General features: G+C 40.5%; 1 protein-coding gene across 1 annotated transcript; it reads right to left on the bottom strand.

Moving 5' to 3' along the window:
- Positions 1-10,760: 10,760 nt before the first annotated feature.
- LOC139464163 (uncharacterized) lies at positions 10,761-20,570 on the bottom strand. The gene is made up of 7 exons (XM_071245690.1): positions 20,301-20,570; positions 15,136-15,352; positions 14,619-14,762; positions 13,823-14,191; positions 13,116-13,346; positions 12,304-12,429; positions 10,761-11,110 (listed from the first exon to the last, which is right to left on the bottom strand). The coding sequence occupies exons 1-7, from the start codon at positions 20,568-20,570 to the stop codon at positions 10,761-10,763; spliced, it is 1,707 nt and encodes a 568-aa protein (XP_071101791.1).
- Positions 20,571-21,708: the final 1,138 nt, after the last annotated feature.

The following is a 21,708-nucleotide window of genomic DNA, read 5'->3' as shown; positions in this document are numbered from 1 at the left end:
TGAGAAATACCCACCGGTGCATGAAATGGACTTGTCCGACATTGCCGAGGTGGGATTCTCTTGAGAGAATCATTATCATTTAAATACGGGTAAACATTTTTAAAGCTTGTACATTTTATCATCATCCTTAAACAGGCTGCACATAATGTTGATATCTCATATAAGAAATAAATGACTCGTTGTCTTTGTTTATCGTACAATAAAACACTACACTGCGCCCCTTCAGTAAATTCTAAGAAAGTTTGTTCCCATGCAGCATGCACTATGTTGTAAAGTATGGAGCAAGGGCCATAACTCTGTAGGAAATTGATTTAAGACACCAATTAAGAATTAAGACCAGTAACATCAGTGTTTAAAATTTCATTTCTCTAACTTAAATAGAACAATGTTTTATTGTGAAAACGACCACTCCCCGTTTTTCATTGTTCTTTGTAATTTATCGCGCAGCTATCTTATATAATAATAATGAGAAGAAGAAGATGATGCAAACAGCAATGCCGGTCTCCAAGTGACACGCACACACAAACGCACGGCCTTGGAATGTGTGTGGTATCCTCAACTCTCTACATACGCACACAAAATTTGAACATCACGGACAGCGGACGAGAAGTGGTGCTTTCATAATAGTGTGGGAGATGACGACACAATAAACGACAGTTTCAATGCCACTAGCGTTAAGCGAATGCGCTTTAGTGACTGACTGACTGAATGAATGAATGGAGTTTACTGACGTACCTGCGGACACTGAAACGTAGCCAAATACGGGAACCCCAGTTCCGCTCAGGACTTGGCTTTAGTTGAGACGGGCGCACCCCAGTCAGGAACCCCATCTCCGCGCGCACACTCGGCTCCACTCAGGTAGGCTTGGTGTGCTTGTACCAACGCCGTCAACATTTAGGCACCGCTTGCAAGCATTGCCGCTACGAAATTAGCGTGTACCGGAGCGCCCCAGGGTGTTCTAAACCCATATTTGAGGTGCATGTTCGAATCCTGAAAAGGGTTTGCTTGTGCAACACCGTCAGATATAATGCATCGTAGAAATATGGAATTGGGAAACGAAGACATGCATCAACCAAGTCAGCAAGTCTGACCACCCGATCCCGTTAGTGGCCTCTTACGACAAGCTTACTCGCCTCTTAGGACAAGTATGGGTTGCTGAAGACCAATTCTAACCCTGGTCTTTCGGGTAACATACATTATGCTGAAGGCATTTGCTACAAGACTGTTCATTGTTTTTGGGTCTCTTGAAAGCCCGTTAATGGGGGTAATCGTATATTTGTCGGGCGCTTCATTCAGTATTTGTACTCAATTACAATACTAACTAAAATAAAACATAACCGCCACGCAGTGTTACGTTTAACATGTAATCAATAACAAAAACTGAGGTCACTATGGCAAAATAACTTCATACAAACTTTCAATATTGTCTGTGAAGAATGTCATTTACGAGAGAAAAATTATGAAAAACTAAATCCAATATGGCCGCTACTAAAAACGATATCCAAAAACGGCTAACAAGTTTGATGTGTTGTATATGGAGACAATTCTCAGAAAGTTTAGAAGGATTTTATTTTGCAGATTCAGAGGAGTATGGATTTGAAGATATGTAGCCCAAACACACCGTGAAAAGATTTTATTCAATATGGCTGCCAAACCACGTGACCAATGATCAAAGACAAAGGACAAACAATGTCAAGCACCACAAGGAGCAAAATTTAAAAGTAATCTGACAAGCTGTTGTGGAGCAATAGGGCGAAATATATCTTTGAAAAAAACATGTTATTGCCTCTCAGGCTTGGAGCAATTATAATAATGATAATAATAATAATAATAATAATAATAATAATAATAATAATAATAATAATACTCTCAGACAATAGATCCCACCACCCTCGCTCTTCACTCAATCATTCCCTTATATTTACCAATCATAATGGGAGGGCGCCTTCTGATTAACGATGGGGCTCTTCCTGATAGAATTGTCTTGTGCACTTTTGCACACATATAAACACAAAGAAAAAGGTTAAGCACACCCTAATATATTTCAGCATTGTTTGGTAACAGTCATGACAGATATAATAACGGAAGAATTGTTTTCTCGAGATGTTGTAATCAGTCATGCGTGAAGAAGCTCACGTGCCATGCATGCTACCCTCGAGTATCTCTAAAAGTAGTATATCCAAACGTTAAAATAGCTTTCTTAAGCTCGGTTTTAAACAGTTATTCCATGACATTGTGTGACCATGGCACGAAGGCGATTGTCAAACGCCACAAGATGGCAAATAATCGGCATGAATAACGCAGGAATGTCTTGTAATGCCATTGGTCGGAATTTGGGGTATCATCACACTGTCGTAAGCCGTTGAGTCGAGAAACATGCCCAGGCCGGTGATGTACAGGACCGTCCCAGATCCGGAAGACCGTCAGGAACTGGCTGAAAGCAGCAGGACTGAGGGCTAGACGAGTCATAAAGCGTCCCTTGTTAAGAGATCACCACAAAGCTGCTCGTTTAGCATGATGTATTGCCCGACATAACTGGAATCTGAGAACTTGGAGACGGATCCATTGGTCAGACGAAAGTTGCTCTCTGGTCCACGTCACTGGTGGAAGAACGGGAGTTTGGAGGCACCGGAACACGGCCTACATCCCAAGGAACTGACTGTCGCATACGGCGGGGGCTCGGTAATGGTTTGGGGGAGTATCTCTCATGATTGCAGGTTGGATTTGGTCACTATAAGGGGCAACTTAACAGGGGCTCAGTACATCCGGGACGATAAGAGGCGAGTCGTCGTTCCTCATTTTGACAACCACCCTATTGCATCTCGACCTCAGAACATGGATGACAATGCCGGCCTCATCGTTCGCATGCAGTTGTGGATTACATGAGGGCCAATGCAATAACGACTCTACCCTGAGCCCAGATTTGAACCCTCTTGAACATGTTTGGGATATTCTTGGACGGTGCATACAGGCACGAAATTCACCTGTACAAGATTTACGCCAAATGGAAGAAGCATTGCATCAGGAGTGGTTGTTGTTGACCCATCAATAGATCCAACGTCTGACTGGAGGCATGAGACATAGGGTGGAATGCGTCATCCGGGCATGTGGCGGCCATACCCGCTACTGATCTGTTTCACGTGTCATGTCAAATAGAGACTGTAAGGAACATTTTCATGTGAAACATCAAACGTAACTCGTTTACTTAATCCTGCAGCTCCATACTTTTTTTTAGGTATTACCTAAAGTCAAAAACAGCACCTGTGTTACATGATGTTTTTGTCAGTAAATTTCAATCACAACTCACCAATATATTCTATATTTGTTGTCAAATGTTTCTTCTGTCCGATGACATTGGTATCGCCCAGCTCCTATGGTCAGTCATCCCATGCCATGATTTTTGCCATTTGTCATGGTTAAGAAAAAGGGGTGTGCTTAACTTTTTTTGTATATTTGTCTGATGATCCTCTTGTGAAGCATGTCAAGACTCATGATGAAAACAAGGCACTCCACTGTTTTCGTAAACGAGCCAAGGATGTGGGACCTCATTTCATTGTCAATGTTGATTTTGCTGATGGTTCTGTACTACTGGGCGGTACAGAAATGAGTGTGAACCAAGCAAAGTGTCTTATCAAATAGGTCCAGACTTTGAAGGAAATGCTATCTGAACGACCACTGCGTCGGATTTATATGCAGTGTGTTGAGAAGGTCGGCAACCCTGCAGCGTCATTCGCTTGGATGAAGTCGGCCTGAACTGAAAAGTGAAACAGAAGGCTTTCTGTTTGCTGCTCAGGGCCAGTCACTTGCCACTCGAAACCGTCAGTGTGTGATTTTGTTTCGAAATGTAAATATGAAATGTAGATTATGTCTGTAGATTATGAAACTGTCGAACACATTGTCAGTGAATGTCCAGCTTTGGCACAAACACAGTATCTTAAGCGGCATGATGTAGTGAAAACGGTTATTGTATTACCGTATTCCACATGCTTGTGGTTTGACCCGGAATATGTAGAGGGCGTCATGGAAAATGATAAATACAAAATTCTTTGGAATATCCCCGTAAACAGCTTCAGACGTATCCAGCAAACCTTTTCTTTATAAATCCAATGAAATCATCTACCTACTCAACAAGAAAAGTTCCTGTGACACCAATATTTTACTGAATTTTTCAAACAAGTAAAGTTTGGTTTTCAATACATGTATGGAATCAAGTCACAAAAACGCAACTGTTACAGAAAAGTATGCATTCCGTGCAAAAGTTGACTTTTATGCAAGCCCCACGCATTTCACTGGCCAAGAATGGGTATAAAAACATGTGCAATAAGGGGATTCCATATGCATTGTTTAGCATCGTGCTGACCACAAACACTCAGAAAAACCACAAAATTACGAAATTTTTCAACATTACGAAATGCCACGCCTGTCAGAAAATGAGCGTCTGTGAGCCATTGGTATGCTTGAAGCAGGATCGAGTCAACGTGATGTTGCAAGACAATTTAACGTCCACAGAAACACCATTTGGTGTTTATGGCAACGTTGGCAACAGACGAATGCAGTCACATGTAAAAATGTGATGGCGCGATGTTGCCAAAACGCAAGACGCACAGTAAGCTCAGTCAAGTCTGTAGGATGTTGTATGTTTTAAAATATGGCTCCGAATGGTTCCCTCTACTAGTGTTTTTGCGTGTGAGCTGTTAAGCGGCATACACGCTAAAGATACTATTTAGATAGAGAATACAAGTGATGTACAGCTGGATTAAAAGATTAAACAGTAGTGACAAACTGATTGGATCCTTATCAAAACAATCTATTGCTTGACTAGATCCACATTGGCAGATGAGATGTAATAGATTAGAGTTATCTGCCCCTGCCTAGAACGGACGTGCTCATGCCGGCTCCTGAGAACCTGAAAAGAAAATCCAACATTATCGGCCAACAGGAACGCCATCCACGGGTAAATACATGAAAATATTGGGAATTAACACTACATATACACCCTGTGAAGAATTGATTTGGGAATTTTGAATATTCTGACTTTTATGAAATTTCACCCGACTCTCTGAAATCTCGCCTCATGATAACGTGTATCGAAAATGGCTCAGTCATACTAAGCAGCGGATAGTTTTGTTGAAGCTGTGACGGTTCAATCACCTGTGAATGTGCCTTTAAGCGACAAATGTGGATCCTCGTCGGCCAAAAAAGCGAGAACGTGTAATTCTACCGATGACAATATGAGTGTGCCTGCCGGTGAGAGTGATAAAAACACTACTAACGGTGATATTATGCAAGCCATTGACAATATGAAAATGTGGTTCAGTACACAACTCTCACAAAATGAAGATAGAGTTATTAACCGTATGAGAGTAGTATTACGTGAAGAGACGGAGAAATGAGACGTGACTTTGATGGGCAAATCAATAAGCTACATGACAAAATTATGCTTCTGGAAAACTTTCAGAAGAGTCTCAGAGATGAAGTGAGGAAAGATATCCAGTTGATGGGTTATAAGATTAACCGTTTAGACGGTAAATATGCTGATGTTGTGAAACGAGCGCATAAAGGCAGTGAAATGGAATGTAGTGTCGCAATCAGAAATCTGTCACTAGATGACCGTGAAATGGACAACTCCAGGGTGACCTGTCAGTTGGTGAACCGTCTGAAACTTACAGATGTACGTGCAGTTCGTGCAGGGCGCAAACGCAGGAGTGACAACAAACCAGGCGTGGTCATTGCTAAACGGAACAGAAACATAAACTCCTGAAGGCGAAGAAAAGCCTGAAGAGCAGTAAGGACTTCCCCCGTGTGTATATTGACAGTGCTATGTCGCAGGAAGGATCAGAATAATATCTCTGTGAAGGGATATTCCTGGTTTGGTAAAAACAGAGGCCAGTGCGACCCTAGGGCGAAACGGGGCTCGGGAGGAGTCGGTGCCTTTTAAAAAAAATCACTTTTACAATGTTTTAATATGCACATTTTAGATGATGATACGGATGATATTATCTGGTTTAGACTATCGCATAAGTCTGTGAAAGATTTTATTTTAGTGTTGTGTGTGTGTTATTTACCATCACTAGTTCATCCAGGCTATGCGATGCTTAAAGTTTTTTCGAAACATTGCTTGAAAAGTATTATTTGTATCAAAAAGAAGGTTACACAATTATTTGTGGGGACTTTAATGCACGGGTGGGGTCACAAAGAGACTATATAGCCGGGGTAGACGAGGTGCCCGACAGAGATGTCATAGAACATACCGATAATTCTCATGGTTTTCTATTTTTAGATTTTCTCATTAACTGCAATCTGTGTATGTTAAATGACCGTATTGGAAATCATGACTATATGTTAAAAATGGATGTTTGGTCGTAGACTATATTGTGACCCCACATGAGAACTTACCTTTATTTACTAATTTTAATGTCACGAGAATGACACGCTTTGTTGACGCCTCGTCTGTCCCTGATGTCATCCCTGATCACTCTGTTATTACTTGTGATGTGAGGATACCTGGTGAGATCAGTATTCCTCGGTGTGATGAACCTTTACCTGATTACTATAGCCGTAAGAGATATAAACAAAGTGGGATTGATGACAATCTTTTTGACGATACGAGTACAACACTTGTCTCTGATACTATCCGTAGAATTGAGTTTAATTTATCAGTACAACAAGATGTTAATGCTGCATATGAGGAGTTCTTAACTTGTTTATACTCTGAGCTAGACAGTAAAGTTGGCACGTATGAAAATAAAACGAAAACGTCTAACAAGAAATCCCTCCATAAACCTTATTTGTGTGCAGAGCTTCAGTCTGCCTGGGACCTAGTAGTGAACGTCTATGGCTCAGATGTAAGAATGTTTCTCAGAAACGGGCATTAAAACACGTCTTTGTCTCTAATCGTAAATCTTTTGATAAGCTGCATAGAAAAGTCAAACTCTCCTTTCAGTTAGTACGTCAGCAGCGACTGTTGCATAGATACAAGAATAGTAATAGCAGAGTTTTTTGGAAACTTATTGGTAAGATTGGCTTAACCTCCGATTGGGATTCTGTCATTCCATGGGAGATAATCCAGGGAGACACGGTTGTCGCCGATAAGTCGCGGGTTTTAGATGCATGGAAATGTGAGTATAGCTTGTTGTTTAACACTGATCCAGTGGGTGTATTTGATGAATCTTTCTACGATCAGATCAAGGACGAGTTAAGCAACATGGATGTTGACACCCATCAGGTAGATGTAGATGTAAACAGTCTGCAGGCCCCTATATCACGCGATGAGGTAGTACGCTCTGTTAGCCGCTCTAAGTGTGGTAAGGCCGTTGGCTGTGACCTTATACCTGCAGAGGCACTTAAGAATGATACTTGTGTTGACATTCTGCACCGGATTTTTACTTACTGCTTCGAGAATAATGTTTGTCCAGATATTTGGCATGAAAGTATAATTACGCCTATTATGAAACCGGGTAGTGACCCCAGAGATCCCCTTGGCTATCGTGGTATATCACTACTTTCCCTGTAAGATATATTCAGATATACTAAACTCTCGTTTCACAAGTTGGCTAGAAGATAATGACATATTGGCTGAGGAGCTAAATGGATTTCGAAGTATGCGTAATACTATTGAGCACATATACACTTTGTTTTCAGTAATTAATAACAGGAAATCTACATTTAAGTCCTCTGCATTTGTCTGTTATATCGATGCCATGAAGGCCTTTGACCGTGTTAATCGAGACTGCTTATGGTACAAACTGATGAAGTTAGGAATGAATGATAAATTTTATTCTGCTGTAAAGTCTTTATCGACATGTTGGTTTATTTGAAATTTCAAGCCACGCATTTACGGAAACGAAACATGCAAATCATGTGCTTGGAATATTGATGCTATTCTTTTCCAGCAATAAGAGATACTTCAAAATCGTCTTTATGTAGTTAATTGGTGCATCTGACCGTTTTTGGTCATTATCTGACATTATTAAACCATTCATGTGTAATCCGATGTCCTTTTTTCCTCAAGGACTAATTTTCTGATTTTCACGGTGTATACAAAAGAACAACTGTACTGCGGAGATCGTATATAACAGCATAACATAAACTATGTTCTGAATATGCTTATTCATGAACAACGACGATACTCAATTTAAATGTAATATGGCTGAATTCCACATTAGACATACCACACTTTTGATTGTTTGGATGCTCATGTTCACTGGGAATATTTGGAATAGTTATATTCCGTATTTTGAATTAACCCAGTCCCCCGTGTGTTTTTTTAATCAGTGCACCGCACACAGCCACATGTGACACGTTTGGTAGCAAAGTCAATGCAAAATCGGAGTAGTGTGTCGGCAAATTTGCATTAAGGCTGTAGTATTTTTCAACCGTTTAATGGAATTCAGCGTACAGCCGTAGCTCTGGTCATTCATATGTTTTGTGTCCCATGGCTCAAATCTATTTGCGTCTGTACGGTGTTCCACTGACCTCAATAATCTGTTGGATGAAGGCACAGCTCTCTACAGTCACATAGTTAACACCGAAGGCTATGAGGGGTATTTAGGTCATAATAAGCTCCCAGCAGCCACTGCCTCAAGTGATATTGTCTACAAAACAGATCAGTTTTATGGCTCCGTCATAGGTGCTCCAAATATTGAAGCAGGGAAAAAAAATTCAAAGAATCATTTCTACAATCAATATTGATATCCCCATCACTTTTGGTAACTTTTAATGATGTCTCCATTTTTACGGATTTTGATTCGTATGCATTATTTGACTCTCATCAGCGGAATGGTTTGGGTCAGATTGATCCGAATGAACAAGCGGTTTTACTTCTGTTTAGTAGAATGGATGAATTGTTATGTTACATCTTAACAGTATATCAGGCGACTATGTCGTAAGAGGCGACAAACGGGATCGGGTGGTCAGGCTTTGGTTGCTGCATGGCATCGATCCCAATTGCGTGGATCGATGCTCATGATATTAAGCACTGGAGTGTCTGGTCCAGACTCGATTATTTACAGAACCCCGTCATATAGCTGGAATATTGCTGAGTGTGGCGTTAAACGACAAACCAATCAATCATCATCATATGAACTCAAACCAGTCATTGTTACAAGTAAACCACATTCCACAACAGTTACAGACACTGGATAAAAAAAACAGTACATAGAAAAAAACCAAGTAACTCAACTCATCATGATCACAATTACTATTCTTTGGAAGGAAGAAATACTAAAAGAAACTTACCCAAAAAAATAAAACAAGAGACTAGGAATCTCCGTTATTGATTAGTCCCAGTATTGAAATGTTCTCCAACTACGTGATATTTTGAGTGTGTGCATCTGTGGTTGTGACAAAAAAAACTTATCTAGTATGACTTTTTTGCCATATGGAGCCCTTTGTATTTTCATTTACATTATTATAATCAAATGTCAAGTGTAAAAAGAATGTGATCTATTATTTGAGTATGTGCATCTGCCAATGTTGTTGGCAGTTTTGATACTATTTCCACATGTTTACATTTGTGCCAGAAATTTCTTCCATTTCCTTCGATCTACTTTTTAAGTAAAGACCCAGGTTAGAATAGGTCTTCAGCAACCCATGCTTGCCGCAAGAGGCGGCGAACAGGATTGGGTAGTCAGGCTCGCCGATTTGGTCGATGCATAACATCATATTCCAATTGCATAGTTCGATGCTCTTGGTGTCAATCACTGGATGATCTGGTCCAGACTGGATTATTTACAGACCGCCGTCATATGACTGGAATACTGTTGAGTGCGGCGTTAAACAAGAAACTATTTTTAAATAGACCTACCCTATGCAAATGTATCAACTGTATTGCCCAATACTCAAAATAAATAATATATTTTCCACAACAATATGTGTTGTGTTATTTGTGGTTAATATAATTATGCTCCTTCATGCCTTTCAGTAACATCATAAATATGCGTTTGTGAGGCATCACCTTAGGCGGGGGACTTTGATGCTTTGCATCAATGTTTTCTTGTATATGCTTATAGCACACAACAATGGATTACATGACGGGGTAAAAACGACACAGCAGGTGTCTGACCCGTTTGCATGAGGTCGAATTAAAATTAAGGACCGACCATTTGTTTGCAAAAGACTTTGAAGGAATACAATCCATTTTTTAACGACAAATAAAATTTGCTTTGACCAACCACTTCTATTTGTTAACTTCATTACAAATAACGATGTCAATGTTTGAAATATGTTACAGTTTCCCTATTCCAAACGAGAGATCCGCCTATACTACAACACGGTTTGGGTGGATCTTTGATTAACAGGTTCGAGTGCATGAAAATGTTGGGACCGAGACATTAAAACTATCTCTCTCCCCGACCCCAACCCCCAACCCCCAACCCCGCTTCCCAAACCCGGGTCTTCGGCGTGACGAGCGAACGCTTTAATCACTAGGCTACCCGACCGCCCCTTGTATAATTGAGATGGGTTATTCTCTGGCGTTGATTTTATATAATTACGTTGTCAGTACCATTGACATTGGACTTCAATGTGATTTGGTGTCGATCATCAATATTTTGTGTCATTGACTGTTATCACCGAGACTGTATATTTAGTATTAGCTTATTTCTTTCACAACATGAAATTGTTATGGTGTGTCATATAAATTGTTGTCAACGAAATGTAATTATCAACAGTTTTTATTCAGTACAGAAGAAATATATTCAAATGTGCCTGCTGGCAAAACAAACAATAAAAAGTACAGTTCATTTTTGCGAATCAATCGTTTAGCAATCTACCGGAGCAACACCAGTTAACCCAGAGTTCTCGCTCTCCTCCTCACGAAGGTCCTCGACAGGGACCTCTGCCTCCTCCTCACCAGGCTCTTCCGCCTCTTCATCACCAGGGTTATCTGCCTCCTCCTCCTCCTCGACACGGTCCTCGACACATTCCACGACAACGTTCTCCGCCTCCTCCTCGCCGGTAGTCTCCGCGCATATCGCAATAGCCCGGGAGAAATTGTCATCATTGAGAGGGGGCCAGCGTTTTATCAGCACACATACTATGATGGCACCAACTCCGGCAATGATCAGGGACACTCCAGCAAAATACAAGGCTACACGATCGGATTGTTTTTCTGAAATGGCAAACAGAATGCTTAACTGACAGTGGTCATGTTTGATGGTGTTAGTGTGAAACAATTTGCGAAAATATTTTTTGTGGTTACAACGTACAACCACTTGACACATGATGCATATGTATTTGTAGATATTATTAGTGTGTGAGTGAGTTGGGTTTAACACCGCTTTTAACAGTATTCCAGTTAGATCACAGCTTAATGTGGGAAGAAAGCCCGAAGTGATGCAGGTCTCAGACGTTTACCACTTCGGTGAAACCCACGAGCACGGGTATGGTGCTGACAAACCTAGAAACATAATCGGGGCGAACCGGAATTCGAACCCACAATCATAGGTTTCTGGCGTGCCCAAGGAAGCAACTCTGCACAGAGAATCGAGGCGCCTTAGACTGTAGATATTATTAGATATATTTGTAGATAGTAGATTAGTAGATAGTATTGATATAAAGATCTAAATGTGAATTTATTGATTTTGTACATGGAATAATATCTGTATATGGTATAGCATGGAATAGGACATTTATGTATTGTCACGAAATTATTGTTGTTATATTCGGTTAAAACATTATTATGTACAAATAATGTGACAAAAGAGAACCATATGGATTTTATTCCTGTAAATATGTGCATATAAATAATATCAATATGAGTTTGATTCAACATGACATATTTAATTTGATAAATGATTTTGTGTTTTAATATCCTTATGCATTATGTTAGTTTTATGAATTATGCAGATGTACGTGCATGACTCAGTTATTTCAGTAAAATCAAACAGAGAAACGTCTGCGGAATTATGTCTTAATAACCGACAATCATTCAATTAGATTTTTGACAAAGCCTGAAACGTTAAGATGTCGAGCTGTCAGTAAAGTTCCAATTAACATTTGTTCGCAACAGATGATGAATATTATATGACTGATTCACTCACAGTTAGGACTGATGCCTGGGCGGTTAAAGCAGGCATTTTAGAAAATTACAATGTTACTTCTTTCAGAAGGTGACATTATAGACAATTATCCATACACAGCTTAAACAATACAGTACGTTATTCATGTAAAACAGACAATATTATTTGACGACAGTGTGTAGTGTGTCAGTGTTGGCTCCGAGCCGACCCTATCACTTTGACACTGTTTCCTGTTTTACAGGTTTACGGGACTCAAACAGCAGAAACACAGAATTTTACCCACCCATGATGGAGATTCCGATAAGTCCTCCCACTTCCCCGAAGCAAACCAGCACTGGGAGGGCCTGTTTTATATTACTTCTACCCGTAGTGTTGATCAACACTAGTGGCATCAATACTTGATGGAGCCCTGGAACATTAATACAAATCACAAATCAGTAAGCTTTCAGATACAGTAAAGTACAGTTATAACGAACTCGAAGGGACTACTAATTTTAGTTCGCTATAACCGTAGTTCGTTATAAGCATATATACAGCATAACTACAGCAAATAGTCGGGACCAAAAATGAAAGTTCGTTATATCCGTAAGTTCGTTATAAGCGTGTATAAGCGTGTTACTGTACCTCTATCACAGTTATTGCATTCAGACAAAACACATAACACCATAAAAGTGCAATCACAAAACTATAACTGAAGTGTGAGTGAGTGAGTGAGTGAGTAAGTGAGTGAGTGAGTGAGAGGGTGGGTGGGTGAGTGGGTGGGTGAGTGAGTGAGTGAGTGATTGAGTGAGTTACAGTTTATGTCACACTTATGCACTTCACGGCATGTCAGTTTGATGTAGACGGAAAACCGAAAGTAATGCAACTCTTAGACGGTTACCTCTTTGGTGAACCTTCGAGCACTGGGTGGTGCTAACGTCCCTAGAAATATGAGGGTGAATCTGGGATTTGAACCCACGGTCACTGCTTTCTGTCACACCTAAGGGACGCTACTCTGGATGGTAATGGCTGATAAATATCATAAAAGTAAAGAATATATAAAGAATGCATAGTGAGTGCACAGAGTATATCAGGTACACTCATTAGTTTACCTACCAATGGCTGCTCCAAGGTATAAAATAGCCATCTTTCGCGCAGATCTAGATTTGACCATGGTGAGGAGGCCCACAGCTAGGACTGATATCCCCATCGATAAAAGAGCTGACTTTTTTAGACTTTCCTTCTTTGGGATGATCAGCAAAACAGACAGCACGAGAAACTGACTGACGAAAATGTTAAATACACCTTCATCGATGGCTGCGTTACTTAGTAGAAGGATTGACAACCCTGTAAGACAGAAATCAATAACCAGACATTGAACAACATTCCTTTACGGTTACAACACACAACTATGAATCATGACAAGACAAACACGACGAAGCACACAGCTGCAAAATGTGTCTGGCCCATTTGTGTAAAGTCATCTTACGATCAAGAACTGGTCATGTTCTTGCAAATTATTTTAAAGGCATATAAACTATTTTCGTTTCAATAACGACACATAATACTTGTTTTGTCAACCCCTGTTATCTGTCAGATTCATTAAAAATACCATGGTCAATGTCAAGGTCAGACATCCATTCAAGGTTTAAACTATGACAGTCTTATGTGGGAGGATTCTAGATTTCGAATCAAGGACAAGCTGGTTATGGCACATAAGGGACGTAACTCTGCACACCGATTTGGAACTCCTCGGTCTACTAAGTCACACGTGCACCAAGATTCAAGTTTATAAAGTCATTTGAAAACCTTCAACAACCTACCCATAGACGCGAGAACTGTTATCAGGATCAAGAAATAAATCGGTGGATGTTTGACGAGCCTGGTCACATTATGCTGGGCCTGTGAGTTCTTCTGAAGAAATATACCAGCGAGAAGTCCTATGACACCCGTTATCTCAAACACTCTCATAACGTGAGGCCAATCTCTGTGGACGAGAGACCCTACCGGATCATAACTTGTCATCCGCCAGACCGCCTTGACTTGATATATGTAGAAGGAGCCGCTGGCAATGATGACTTTCCCAATGAGGAAGCTGATGTAACTGATGATAAGTGCGAGAGCTGGGCGAGTGTTGAGGTGGTCGACGGTACTCACGACACCAGTCGTCCGAAAAAGACCCCCAGTAAAACCTTAAATAAGTTTGATTAAAGTCATATACTCCAAAATAATTTTACATATAACCTTATGCATCGCTTGTGTAGTCGACCACATTAAATATTTGCACATCGTCTAGAGCGCTCATAGGTCCAGAAGTGAGTGCTACTTTGAAAATGTAGCATTGTGTATAAATATTAAGACATGGATGTATCTACGCTGGAATAAGCTACTCAAAAGTGCTTTGCAAATACTATCTGTATGACAGCATTTCTTTTTGTCATATTCAGTCCCACGTGGACACACGGAATAGTTCCTTTTAAAAGTGCCTAGTTTATTACAAGGAAAGATAATTGTATCTTAAGTTGCATTCATTCGTTGCCTGTGTGGCCGTTCCATTCTGAAACTTTAACCAAACTATATAAGGTTACAAATGAAAATCATTCCATGAGTTCGACAAACCTCCCGTAATGCTAAATAGGATTGTCATGACATCGCCCGTGGTTGTCAATGACAACAGGATACAAGAAAACATGAGTAGGACACTTCCCCACTGGGCGATCTTCCGGGCGCTGAATCTGACCATAAGCGGCGCACAGGAAGCAGCTGAAATACACGACAGTTGTGCGATATAAAGGTACGCTTTGTGACTAAAGTTGTGACTTAATGCAAAATATGACAATATGTACTTGATACATTACAATAACGTGACATAATATGCATTTTAGGCATTGATAATTACAAATTTAAGTAATTAACAGACGGATATGACGTTGGTGACCATGGTGTATTTAGCTTAGATGAATCAATTCAGTTATCGTGACATGGTTAAAGCAGTAACTCGTTGATCTGAAGTTCGATTCCCAACACGGGTACAATGCGTGCAGCCCATTTCTGATGTCCCCCGCCGTGCTAGTGCTGAGCAATTGCACAAAGCGACATGAACCATAATCACTCAGCTATCTTAAACATAATATACCTGCCAGTGCAAAGGACACCCTGAATATTCTTTGTTCTTTGGCCACCATTTCTCCCCAATTTTCATAGAATCTTTGTCCAAAGCGGGTCTTGTCAACGAACAGGAAGGACGTGTAGAACAACCCAGCTGAGACGTTCACTATCTGACTGGCAAATATGGGAACGAGAAAAAGCATGGTCTTCTTACATTTGGCCCATGCTCTATTTCTCAGTGTAAGCTGAAAATAATTAGGAAACAGTGTTAATATCTGTACAATGTCAGTGATGCCATAACGACTTTGTTTCACATCAGTACCATTCTGTTTCTCCGATTCAATGTTTTCGCTGAGTGTTTGTTTGGATTTGAAATTACTGATAATTCATGTTACTTTATTCTTATCTTTGTATGTGTTATGTTGAGACATAACAAAGTCATGAGACCTCAAGAATACAGTTGGTCTAAGGACATCTCTTAATGGCCTTATAAGAACCTTTCAGCACTGCAAGGAGAGCAAACAGACCAAATCAGCCATTGTGGGCCGCGCTCTCCTTGAGTCTGATTACACGTATTTGTTCCTCTTTTGCAAGTAATGTTTATTACGTAGGCGTTTCTACACACAAAATGAATTAAAATAGTTAGTATAATAGTATTACGTATGTAATTTTCATGAATTTTCATGACTTTTCATGAATTTTCATGTTTCATAGGAATCAACAAAACCTGAACACGAGACTCGTTGATTGTATGTGAATTTGTAAGTAGTGCCATTGTAGTGATCATCATCAGCTCAGGTCCTTTACCCCCTCTTCTCCCAGGAGAAACCCACCCAGAACGTTTCAGAGAATGTGAAAACTCCCCAACACTGCAGCCTTCTGCATTACCTAGATTGGCAGAAGGGATGTATTCCTGGCAACAAACCCGGGCACTTTCCCAATGTCAGTCAACAGATTGGACGGTACCAAACCCAAGGCACCGAGAACAATGGGGAGTTGGACAACTTGGTACTTGGGATGCAAGCGTGACATTTCGAAAGCGAGGTCCGCATATTTGCCATGTTTTTCCTGAATCTTGTCAATCACATTAGTGTCAAAAGGGACAGAAAGTCCAATAATATAAATGATTTCATCGGATTTATAAAAAAAAGGTTTGTTGGATACGTCTGAGGCTGTTTATGGTCATATTCCAAAGAATTTTGTATTTATCATTTTCCATGACTCCCTCTACATATTCCGGGTCGTACCATGGATGGACCTCTGTGTCAAACCACAAGCATGTCGAAGAGGGTAATAAAATGACCGAGCCACTATATCATGCCGCATAAGGTACTGTGTTTGTGCCAAAGCTGGACATCCAATGACAATGTGTTCGACAGTTTCATTAAATTCATTACATAATCTACATTTCATATTTACGTTTTGATGCATAATCACACACTGACGGTTTCGAGTGGCAAGTGACTTTTCAGGCCAGGCCGACTTCATCCAAGCAAAGGACTCTGCAGGGTTCCTGATCTTCTCAACACACTGCATATTAACTCGATGCAGTGGTCGTTCAGATAGTCTCTCCTTAAAAGTCTGGGCCGATTTGATAAGGCACTTCGTTTGGTTGACACTCATTTCTGTACCGTCCAGCAGTACAGAACCATCAACAAAATCAACACTGACATTGAGATTATGTCCCACATCCTTGGCTCGTTTAAGGAAACTGTGGAATGGCTTGTTTTTATCATGAGTCTTGACATGCTTTACACGAGGATCATCAGACATGGGATAACTCGCGTAAATCTTGTACAGGAGGATCTCGTGCCTGTATGCGCCACCATGGCCACACAATGTCATGGAATAACTGTTTAAAACCGAGCTTAGGACAGCAATTTTACGTTTGGATATACTGCTTTTAGGGATACTCGAGGGTAGCATGCTGCACGGGCATACCATGCATGGCACGTGAGCTTTCGTCACGCATGACCGATTACATCAACTCGAGAAAACATAATTCTTCCCGTAATTACATCTTTCATGACTGTTACATATATTGGATATCGTTTTTAGTTTTTGATCCATTTTCTCTCGTAAATGACACTTTAAATATCATATCTTGTGAGGTTCTTCACAGACAATATTGAAAGTTTGCATGAAGTTATGTTGCCATAGTGACCTCAGTTTTTGTTCTTGATTACATGTTAAACGTTACACTGCCTGGCGGTTATATTTGATTTTAGTTACTATTCTAATTGAGTACAAATACTGAAGGAGGCGCCCGACAAATAAACGAGTATCCCCGTTAACTGGCTTTCAAGAGGCCCAAAAGCAATGAACAGTCTTGTAGCAAATGTCTTCAGCATTATGTATGTAACCCGTAAAGACCAGCAACCCTTACTTGTCTTAAGAGGCGAGTAAGCTTGTCGTAAGAGGCCACTAACGGTATCGGGTGGTCAGACTTGCTGACTTGGTTGATGCATGTCTTCGTTTCCCAATTGCCAATTTCTACGATGCCTCATATCTGACGGCGTTGCACAAGCAAACCCTTTCAGGATTCGAACATGGATCTCAAATATTGGTTAAGAAAAACCTGGGGCGCTCCGGTACACGCTAATTTCGTAGCGGCGATGCCTGCAAGAGGTGCCTAAATTTTGACGGCCTTGGTACAAGCACACCAAGCCTACCTGAGTGGAGCCGAGTGTGCGCGCGGAGATGGGGTTCCTGACTGGGGTGCGCCCGTCTCAACTAAAGCCAAGTCCTGAGCGGAACTGGGGTTCCCGTATTTGGCTACGTTTCAGTGTCCGCAGGTACGACAGTAAACTCCATTCATTCATTCATTCATTCAGTCAGTCACTAAAGCGCATTCACTTAACGCTAGTGGCATTGAAACTGTCGTTTATTGTGTCGTCAACTCACACACTATTGTGAAAGCACCACTTCTTGTCCGCTGTCCGTTATGTTCAAAGTTTGTGTGCGTATGTAGAGAGTTGAGTTGCGGATACCACACACATTCAATGATTCGAAAATTGTTGCCATAAATGAAGTTTTTACACAGTAGTGGCCCTTGGTCCATGTTATTTACGAAATGAACTATTAGTGAGGGTTATTCATCGTACAATAAAACACTGCACGGAGAATAAACCATGGATGGCCCAGTGCAGTGTTTTATTGTACACTAAACAAAGTCAACGAGTCGGTTGTTTCTTATATGAGATATCAACATTATGTACAGCCTGTTTAAGGATGATAAAAAAATGTACAAGCTTTAAATATATTTACCGTAAATAATAATGACCCCCTCAATAGAACCAAACCTCGGCAATGTGTGACAAGTCCATTTTATGCACTGGTGGGTATTTCTCACAATCCTCACCTCGTTAACTTGTACCTTTCCTCCCAACACCGGTTGCCATATATCTCACCATTTGGGGGTGCTACATCTATGGGGAACACCTCACTAGACACAAATAACTCTCAAAAATAAGTCGTCATATATACGAAGTCATCAAGTTGCGAGCACATGTTCGAATTCCCAGAAATGACGTCATGATTAGAATAATGTTTAATCGTGACATATAGGACGCTTCGTTCTTCATTGTTCTTTGCGATTTATCGCGTAGCTATCTTATATTTCTATATAGTGCATAGTGTCTTGACAAGTTTTCTCAGAAACTACTGAATGAAACTTTAAATTTGCAAGCGTAACTAAGAGATACTTATTGAGACAGAGTGTCAAATTGGTACCATAAATTATTTTGTGTGTATTAAATTCACACTTAATCATTTTTTTCTTATGACATAAAGCGACCCTAGTGCTCATCTCTTAAGGGTTAATAGGACTCGGTTTTTTATAAATAGCGTTATAATACATATTATTCACTACTATATAAACAAACCAAATTCTTTTGTGCGGGGGATAGTAATAACGCTGTTTCCTTGTTTTTGAATGTCTAGTGAGTTGTTCCCCTTAGATGCCGCTGGGCAAAGCATATGAACGTTATGACCGAACGATCGCATCCAAACGTGGGAGAGATATGAGAATCGGTATTGAGAGTAATTGTGAGAATATCTGGGAAATACCAAACGTAATTATAATCTACCGGTTCATAAAATAGACCTGTCCGACATTGCCAAGGTCGGATTGTATTCAGGGAGTCATCATTATTTAAATACCGGTAAATACTTTTCAAGCATGTAAGTTTTATTAACATACTGAAAAAGGCAGTTGATGTCTCATATGGGAAAGAAACGACTCGTGGTCGCTGCTTGTCGTACAATAAAACACTGCAGGTAGAATATATATTTCTTCTCTTTGCATAATTGATTCATTGTACGATTGTAACTCCCACTCGTCGTTTATTTCTTAAGTAAGTTTCACCACGTTTTCGAAAGATGCATACTTCTGAAACCTACATGTGTGTGTATTTACGAGGATAAACCGCAAAGTGGTCCTACAGATATTTCTTTGGTTCGTGTTAAGTTTATAAGTATTTGTTTCCGGGAAGTCATCGAGAGCATTGACATGTGAGAGAAACTGCAAAAAAGGGAAAACTGAGAGATGGCTCGTGTTTAAGCACTTGCATAAGAGTGAGTGAGTGAGTGAGTGATTATGGTTTTACGCCGCTTTTAGCAATATTCCAGCAATATCACGGCGGGGGACACCAGAAATGGGCTTCACACATTGTACCCAACTTGCATAAGAAGGGAATGTCACCAAAGGAATATCCTGCCTTTCCGGCAAACGCAAGTAAATTGTTCTAAATGTAGTATGCCATCGGTTCCCAGTGAATTTTCCTGTCATCAAATACTCAATAGGGGGCACGGGTGGCCCAGTCGTCTAATTCGCCGCGATTCGCTGTGCAGAGTTGCGTCCCTTGGGCACGCCAGAAACCTATGATTGTGGGTTCGAATCCCGGTTCGCCCCGATTATGTTTCTAGGTTTGTCAGCACCATACCCGTGCTCGTGGGTTTCACCTAAGTGGTAAACGTCTGAGCCCTGCATCACTTCGGGCTTTCCTCCCACATTAAGCTGACACGCCGTGATATTACTGGAATAATATCGAAAGCGGCGTTAAACCCAACTCACTTACTCAAATAATCAATAAAACATGTTACGTGTTTATCTCCTGAATGAACCGAAAGAGAAACACACAGCTAATCATTAAATAACCCTATGCGTTAAAAACATACAATTTCATCTCTTACCGTATGTGACACTGCTTCAATGTAATCATACGCAGGGTTGCCTTCTCCAAGGCTTTCGTAGTCATTAGCTTCAGGTTCCCGTTCGTCCATCGCTTGTTGGTAGGGAGGGGCTGGGTTGACGCCGTCACTGTATTCCATAGAACCAGGATTGTTGTGGTCAGTGCTGGCGGTAGTCGACTTGAATTCCTGTAGGGTCTCTTGTTCCCCAGGAACAGGAATGATTTCATCCCCAGATTCCCGATGAGAAGATTGTCTGAATGCAGCCGACATTGTTGGTAATGTGAGAGAAATATATGCTCTTTGTAGCAAGTCCTTATATACTTGATCTCAATGAGAGAAAAGTGACGTCAAAACGAAGTCGTTACACTATGGTGTGTTTGGAGGAAGTTTCTCTCTTGTTTCGTGTTAAGTTGAATGTTCATACGGACGTTTCTTTGTTCAATTGTTACTTTAAGTTGTCAAAAAGAATAGAAGTAATCATTCCGGTTTCATTTTTGGGTTATTTTAAGGAAGTTTTCAATAAATGGATGTAATTGAGTGAGTGAGTTGGTTTAAACGCCGCTTTGAACAGTATTCCAGTTTTATCACGGCATGTCAGCTTAATGTGGGAGGAAAGCCCGAAGTGATGCAGGTCTCAGACGTTTACCACTTCGATGAAACCCACGAGCACGGGTATGGTGCTGACAAACCTAGAAACATAATCGGGGCGAACCGGGATTCGAACACACAATCATAGGTTTCTGGCGTGTTCAAGGGACGCAACTCTGCACAGCGAATCGCGGCGCCTTAGACGACTGGGCCACCCGTGCCCCCAAATGGATGTAACCATAGTAAGGTGAATCAATTGATCATCCAGCTTCAAACTTCGAAAGATGTTTTGAGGAATAGAAGCTGAATAATTTCTATTTCTTCTTGTATCATGGACAAAATTTCTCAACCATAAGGATCGGACAATTCATGTGAATTTTAAGATGTTTTCTCAATGGAATCATTATGACAAGTAATTTTAAAATAAAGCATTTACACTTTATTTGTCATGAACTCGGCCGATAGAATGAGGCTCAAAAGGCACTTTGAACTATCTTTCACAATTTGTCTTTCTCGTCTCTGCTCAAATCGTACCCATTTACATACATGTGTGACTTCCATGGTAATCACAATCAAGTAGCAATTTTTTGGCATCGATCACCAATGTATGTAGAAAATATGATGACACAGAGTGTGTTAATGGAGTGCAGGGCGGTATAGTATGTACATTCTCTGGATCTGTGTTTCCTTTCCTTTTTTTTTGTTATACAATATTGTTTTACCGAAATTGTTACTTTATCGCTTTTTCCACAAGCGAAAATGGGGGTCGAACAATTTTCGGTGAGATGATTCATTTTTTTAGAAAAAACGGCTAAATTGA

The sequence above is a fragment of the Haliotis cracherodii genome, unplaced genomic scaffold (genome assembly GCF_022045235.1).
Source record: "Haliotis cracherodii isolate W230 unplaced genomic scaffold, xgHalCrac1.p SCAF_16, whole genome shotgun sequence".
NCBI classification, from domain to species: Eukaryota; Metazoa; Mollusca; class Gastropoda; order Lepetellida; family Haliotidae; genus Haliotis; species Haliotis cracherodii.
This window is presented reverse-complemented; position numbering and strand designations above follow the sequence as displayed.